This window comes from Acanthisitta chloris, unplaced genomic scaffold (assembly GCF_000695815.1).
Source record: "Acanthisitta chloris isolate BGI_N310 unplaced genomic scaffold, ASM69581v1 scaffold6780, whole genome shotgun sequence".
In the NCBI taxonomy this organism is placed as follows: domain Eukaryota; kingdom Metazoa; phylum Chordata; class Aves; order Passeriformes; family Acanthisittidae; genus Acanthisitta; species Acanthisitta chloris.
The window spans coordinates 5,373-12,778 of NW_008653260.1; the positions used below are offsets into that span (position 1 = coordinate 5,373).

The window sequence follows — 7,406 nt, forward strand, 5'->3', positions numbered from 1 at the left end:
GTTCCTCCTATTTAAAGCAAACAAAGTGAGAATTCCAGGAGTGGATTAATTCCAGAGCAGCCAACTATACTGAGAAGAGCCATGTTTGAGCACACTCCCAATGCTCATCCAAGACTTCCCTGTCTTACTCCTTGCATAAGAGCTGCTGCTTGCAGAAGATGCTTCTGTCCAGAGACAGTAAGGAGAGAGAGAAAAAGAGACTGTTAGTAAAGACTCAAAGTCATGCTAAACTTGTGTTTCTAGACCAGCATTCATCACAAACCATCATGTGCTCTAAAGCATTAACTAATGTGACTAATACATCACATGCTTCTTTCCCCACCCTGTCTTTGGGAGAGAAGCATGTGCATGGACATTTTGGTTTTGTTTTTCTTTCCTTTAATAATGCACACATGGGTCACCACATTTTGCTAGAAAAAGCCAGGCCAAAGACAAGTACTTTCTGCTGGAAGACACACTTTTGGGTCAGTTCTCAAGAAAATTCAGTTGCAAGATTCTCCATCTGGTTAAACTTTTAAAAATTCACCCCCATACCAAGTTTTAGAATATCAAAAAAGAGAGAGAGAGGAAATTTCTACTCCCACTAGCTTCTGTTTTCTCCTTTTGCTCTTTGCTGCAATGGGACTCCTAGTATAGACTGTCTGAACTCCAGAGCTATTTGGAAAGGATGGGGCTGGAAAAAATAGCCCAAGCAGAAGGACTCTCTACAACTGCCCCTCCTCTTCCCTCTTCTTCTGTATGTACTTACCTTTATGGTTCAATGGTCTCGATAAGGAAAATGAAACACCTTAGGTAATGATAAATCATAGAGTATAAGACAAATACTGAGCATTTACTCACTAGCAGTGCAGCATTACAGCAGACAGTCTGCCAAAGAGGGATCAGTGCCTTCCTTACACCCCCAGGATTCATTGTCTCTTAGCCTGGGAACCTGTCTCCGTTCCCAAACATGGATATTTTTTTTGGCAGCAAGACAGAACAAAAGGCACAAAGAGAACTAAGAAAACCCTTTCAGAGGAGCTGTAGTCTTTTTTTTTTTTCCCTGTTCCCCTAAGGACGGGAAACCTTCTAAGGACAGCTTAGAGCACACACAATCCTGCTACCTGTCTGGAAGGTGCTCAGTGCTCAGAGGGACCCAAAGGAATTAGGGTCCGTGCAGATTCCAGCCCAGCTTTTGACCTCGAAAAATTAATCCCCTACCTTTCGCCCCAAAAATACCACAACATTTTGAAAATGAAATCACTGTTATATTTGAGTGGGTGTGTTATTTCAAGACAGCACTAATGTGATTATAAAATCAGTTGTGTCAGCTTATTGGCTCAGCTACAGACACTGATCTGCTCGAGCATCTGTTCCTCTAACCGGCTGCTCGTGTTAGGGTGCTTTGTCCCTCCTCAGCTCCCTGGAGAAACAGAGATGATTTGATTCCCACTGTTGCACCAAAGAGAAAGAAACCCCTTTCTTCTGGCACTTGCCCACCTCGTCTCCATGAAACTTGGCATTTCCAGAGCACCTCGTGCCAAACATGAGCACAGCAACCCCCAGACCGTGAAAGGCTTCAGCGCTGGAGTCTATAATAGCTACAAGAGTGTCCCTGCAGCCCCAGCCCTGCACAGGCAGCAGCCAGGGGAAAAAGGTCAAGTGGCAGCAGGCTCCAAACCTCTCAGCCTCTCTCTTCAGACTTTGAGCTCCCTTTAAATGTTTTCTCTCACCTATTACCGCATCCTGGTAGCAAGTGTTTGTTTTCCCCTGTCTCTCTGTGGGTGTCTGACAGACACTCGTGGCTTGTGCTGCCAGGCATGGTTTAGTGCTGTCAATGGCAGGTGACTCACTGGGATCAGAGGTGTCAGTCCTGGCAGGTTTGACTCAGCCCTTCATCTTTTGGCAGCAGATGGAGATAAAATGTAGTTTCCATTGTATGAGGCAGCTATTCAGACACAGCCATACCAACATGGTTTATGTGTAGAGCATCTGTAAAGATCCCATCGTTTGCATGCTCCACTGGCTTCCTGGTTTTTCACATTTCTATGCACTGGATCATTCTGCTGCCTCTGTGCACCACAAAGACTGTTGAGGTTCATAGCAACCACAGTCATCCCACAGCCAGGTAAAAGCCACATTCCCTTTACTGGAGGTGGTGGCCATTAAAAACCTGACAAATAATTACCCTTCTGCTCATATTGCAAGAATATTTCCATTCCCAGTGGATGGAAAAGGCATGTAACTAATATATTACCTACCCATCTTTCCCTCCCTCGCCCAGCCTCAATGCAGTATGCAATGCCCTCAGGCCAAATTCCAAACTTTCCATATGTAAACTGCATCCAGCTGTCTGTGCTGCACAGAGTATGTAAACATGAGGTTTGAATCCTACAGGAGCTGTGTTTGACCACAGGACCAAACTTAAAAGCTGCAGTAACCTGACAGGCATTTTATGCAATGGTCAAGATGTTTGTTATGGAGATGAATATCTCCTGAGTGAGAACATGTCATTTCTCATCATTAATTTATGTGGACTTAACACTGTTGTGCCTTCCTCACAAACCCAACCCAGTATCAATGAAAAACCTGATCATCCTTCAGCCTAAAAACCCAAACAGTATATCCCAAACTGTTTTTAAAACTAGGTTTGCCAGTAAATGAGGCAATTACAATCATTGTGGTGAAGACCAGTGTGCTCACTCTGTCTTAGCATGTTTAGAAGAGCCTGAGCTCTACTGTGGATCTTGGAGGCTGAGCCTGTGACTGGGCACAGAAAGCCAGAAGTGAGATTCTTCTGCTTTGCTGTCCTGAACACTTTGTTTGCTCTCTACAACTGAGAGAACTTGTGCAAGTCTAAAAGTTTAAGAGGTTTTGCCCTTGCAGTCTCTCTGCTTAATCAGATTTGCAATTGTTACTTGTGAAAATGGACAAATATTTACAAACCTGCACTGCCTGGATTCATAAATCACTCAGATTGTGTTTTTAAGTCTTTTCTGATCTTCTAAAGGGTCCAGCCTAACAAGAAGAGGTTAATGCTCTCCCTTTAGACACTAAGACTGTTCAGTGCCAAATCTCAGCTAGGGCTCACACCAAATATTCACCCAGTGGCTGCTTTCCTGTTTGTTCCCAGGGGGCTTCAGTCAAGAACAGCTTTCTCTTTGTGACAACTGGTTGGACAGATGGGATGGAAGCAAAGGAACCAATTCCTGACGTTAGATATGGTGCACACAAACATGGATTTTGCATGGACAGGCAGTGCAGATGCAGAGGTAACTGACCCAGCCTGCACAAATCATGTAGGTTAGGAAAGGCTTTTAAGATCATCTAGTCTAACCACAAACCTGTTCATTATTTTCATTTAAACAAACATTGGAAGAAGACATCCTTAAGACACACTTATACACATTAAAACCATCTTCTCCACGCACACATATCAGACTCAGACCAATTCCATCTCAGCCTGTGATGCCAAGAGAAAGGTCCACAGACCTTCCTGGGGCTCTCAATCACCTGTGAGACATCTCTGTCTCCTTGAACTCATTGTCCAGGCAATTGTCATTGTCATTGCCTTATAGTCCATAGAGCAAAACTCTACGGGTGTAATTAATTTTATCCCAAGTTAGTTGCCTCCCTTTTGGCTATCATGGAGTGCAGACAAGTATTTCAGGTGGAGTCATCCAAAGGTACATGAGAGGAGACCCACACCAGCATCTGAGAGGATGTGTACAGTCCTTTCTGCTCTTTTCCCTTGGAAAGTGATTCCCCAAGTAGTTTTGTGCTGCATAGCTGGAGCCACATCACAGCCACAGGGATGTCCAGAGCCCGTGACACCAGCAGCTCTAGCAGCTGGCTACAGGTAGCATCCACATCTAATACCCAACGTGGCTTGAGAACACAGGCAAGGGCTAATGACCATCTTAAATTTTAACCATTTTAGCCAAACCATTTTAATTTTCTGAATTGCACCACTTGGCACCTACAATGCATTCTCCTTTTGCTGCAGCTGAATTCACCTATAATCTCCTCCAATCTAGCAGCAGCAGCCCCCAAACCTCACCTTTACTCCGAACCTCAGCATTGGAAAAGCGCAGGAATGGAAGCTTCAATATGATTGTCAGGGGAAATGAGGAGAAAAGAAAAAATTCAAGATGTATTTTGGCAGTTTTCCATGTCAGTTTTCCCATTTCCCTCCCTCATGCACTTTCTGTAGGAGCAATCTGTCCTTTCCCTAAACGCTGAGCAATCCCAGCACTAAACTAATCAATATTAATAGCAATGGGCTCGGGAAGGGGGAGGAGGGGAAGAGGAGAGGAGGGATTACCCTGACCTTTTTCAACTCACACTGCCTCAGACGGCCACCAAGCAGCTGAGGAGAGAGCAACCAGACGGTAATGCCATGTGGTTTTTGTAGCTTTTCATATTTTTTTAATTTTTTTTTTCCCTGTGAATATTTACTTCTGTTGTCTCAGTGCAGATAGCAATGAAATCTGATTTTCTGCAGGAAGGGAAAAATATAATTATCTCAGCCATCTCCGGGCCAAACCTTGCCTTGATGGGAAACTCCACTGAAATCAGGGGAATAACACTCAGGCTGGGTTTGAGCTTCGATGTCTTATTAAAAAGAGGGATTGGATTAGGGAAATTTTGACAGGTGAAGTGTTGAATGCCAGTGTGCTTTGTGGATTTCTCTTATAATGGAGTATAATCAAACCCATTGAGCTGCGACTGGGATATGGAGCGAGAGCAAACAAAGGGCTGGGGGAACTCGTCCTCTATTGTTATGCTCAAGTGTCCACAGCAGCTCAGGGGATGTATGTGCTCAGGACAGGGAGCTCAGAATTAAAAACAAATCCTATTCATTAAAATAAAATCATAATTGAAGCTCTTTGTTCCTATTGGAATTGGGGTTTATTGTGGATTTTTCCGGTTAGCAGCATTTCTCTAAATAGAGTTTTACGTCAGGAGGCACCGTGAATTACTGGCAATTAATGCATTGTCTCTTCATTACTGAATGTTCTTGTTGCCATGTGCAAAATATGATTTTTAGAAAATTCATCTGAGCAATCTACAGAAAATTCTATTGATGCCTTTCCTTTTTTGCTCTGAAAGAGCCAAGCCTTGGGGAAAGGTCACAGATTGAGGTGTTAGATTTGTGGGGGGGTTTTTTTGAATAAACATTTTTATGGTTTTTTCATGGGTTTGTTTTTTTTTTCCTTTGGAGGAGAAAATGCTTTGCAGATGGCTGATATCACAGCACTAGCTAATGAAGCCATGGGTGTGTTTTCCCTTTCTTTGTCAGGACCCATCATGTCCGACAAACCAGATTTTGCAGAAATTGAAACATTTGACAAGACCAAGCTGAAGAAGACAGAAACCAGAGAGAAAAATCCATTGCCCACTAAAGAAAGTAAGTGCTTATGAGCCTATTTGAACTACGAGTAGCAAGGACACAATCTGTATTGCAGTTCATATGCAAAATGAATACTAATCATAGGATTACAGGCACAAACTCATCCCTGACTCTAAGTAGGGATAATACTAAGACTCATACTCTATGCTAGGCTTCCAAAGATACTAGTATTATAACTTACAGTGCATTTTACCTGGAAAAAAAAACATTTCTGATGGGATTGTTCTTTCTTCTGCTAAAAGTAAGACCAGTTTTCCCACTGGGTGCAGATAACAGGATGATTCTGTTTGTAATTACCATGTTAGCAGCCTCTCTGGAGGCACAGGGGAACCCTTGCCTGTCCCTGGCAGGTTAGGCAGCATCCCCAGAGGGTGCCTGGGCTCTGGATTTGAGGTGTTATGAGGCAGATGAGCTGCTGCCTCCCACTGGTACCTGCTGTCAGCCCTGGCCAGGAGACCACCAGGCACCTTCTCTGGGAATAAGGCTGCTAGCAAAACCCATCATATTTCTCATCCAACAGGCAATCTTCCTTGGCAAAGCACCCCTGAGCTTTTCTCATGCTGGGTCTTCTCCCATACACACACTGTGCACAGGCAGACAGATGAGGTTGGGATTCATGGTCAACTTCAGACATGAAGATAGCATTTGGACCAGATTTTGTGAGCAGTTTCCTTCAGAAGAGCATTGCTAACCACTCTGGATGTTTCAATGCTGATAGCCAGAGAGATGCACTGTCCCTTGACAAAAGATGCCTGGTTTTTCACCCTGTTTTATTATCCTTACTGATGCTAAAGCTGTAAATACAAAAGGAGGTTTGCACACCATGGACTACACCCTTCTAGCTATGCAGACTTGGGAATGAGTTGGCATTTCCAGGGGGACCACAAAAAGCAAGTGTGGATTTAACCATTCCCTGGCTTTAAGAATGTCCACATAAATCTGTGTCCCGAAGAACCATTATCACACAGAACTATGACCACAGAATGGTTTGGGTGGGAAGGGACCTTAAATATCATCTAGTTCCAATCCCACTGCCATGGGAAGGGAAACCTTCCACTAGCCCAGGTTGCTCCAAGCCTCATCCAGCCTGGCCTTGGACACTTCCAGGGATGGGGCAGTCACAGCTTCTCTGGGCAACCTGTGCCAGTGCCTCACCACCCTCACAGGGAAGAGTTTCTCCCTAATATCCAATCTAACCCTGTCCTCTGTCAGTTTGAATCCATTCCCCCTTGTCCTGTCACTCCATGCCCTTGTCCCAAATCCCTCTCCAGCTCTCTTGTAACCCCTTTAGGCACTGAAGGGGCTCTAAGGTCTCCCTGGAGCCTTCTCTCCTGGAGACTGAATGACCCCAGCTCTCTCAGCCTGTCTCCATAGGGAAGCAAAGTTTATTGTTCATAAACAATAATGTTTATTGATGGTGGTTTTGTTTCTTCTGTTTTTCTGCCAGCTATTGAACAGGAAAAGCAAAGTGAAAGCACAGCCTGAGTGTAATATTGAAGATGTGACTGCTGCTTCTTCAGTGGGGTTTTGGCTTCTGAGTTGGATTGAGTTGTTTTGCCCCCCCCAGCCCATGTTTGTTGCCCATTTATTTTAGGAAACATTTGCTCATTTGATGTTCCCTGGAGAAATTTGTTTTGTGTTTGTTGAAGAAGATACTATGTATTTGTATTCTTAAAACTGTAATTCCAAGTTCTGTATCAACCCCATTACTTGCCAAAAAAAAAAAAAAAAAAAAGCAATTTGCATGGAAATTGTTTTCCTAAACCTCACAATAAACAGGTTTCTTCTGATCAGCTGTCTTTGAGCCTTGCAGAAATGGAGTTTACACTGCAACTCTCACTAGCATCTTTCCCACTTTGTTAGCTTTTCCACAGCAACTCGAGGGCTGTTGTTCCCCAAGTTGGGAAGGTGACCCCAGGCACCCACAGGTCCCTTGGCTGGCACCAGCCCTTTCCATCAGCACAAACATCTGTACCCTGCAGACTCCCAGAGCCCCAAGCAGCAGCAACCTCCA

At 44.1% G+C, this 7,406-nt stretch overlaps 1 protein-coding gene across 1 annotated transcript; it reads left to right on the forward strand.

The window, feature by feature from the left end:
• The first annotated feature begins 4,332 nt into the window (after positions 1 to 4,332).
• Positions 4,333 to 7,182, forward strand: TMSB4X (thymosin beta 4, X-linked). The gene is made up of 3 exons (XM_009080138.1): positions 4,333 to 4,370; positions 5,282 to 5,389; positions 6,840 to 7,182. The coding sequence occupies exons 2-3, from the start codon at positions 5,290 to 5,292 to the stop codon at positions 6,875 to 6,877; spliced, it is 138 nt and encodes a 45-aa protein (XP_009078386.1). The 5' UTR covers positions 4,333 to 4,370; positions 5,282 to 5,289; the 3' UTR covers positions 6,878 to 7,182.
• The last annotated feature ends 224 nt before the right edge of the window (positions 7,183 to 7,406 follow it).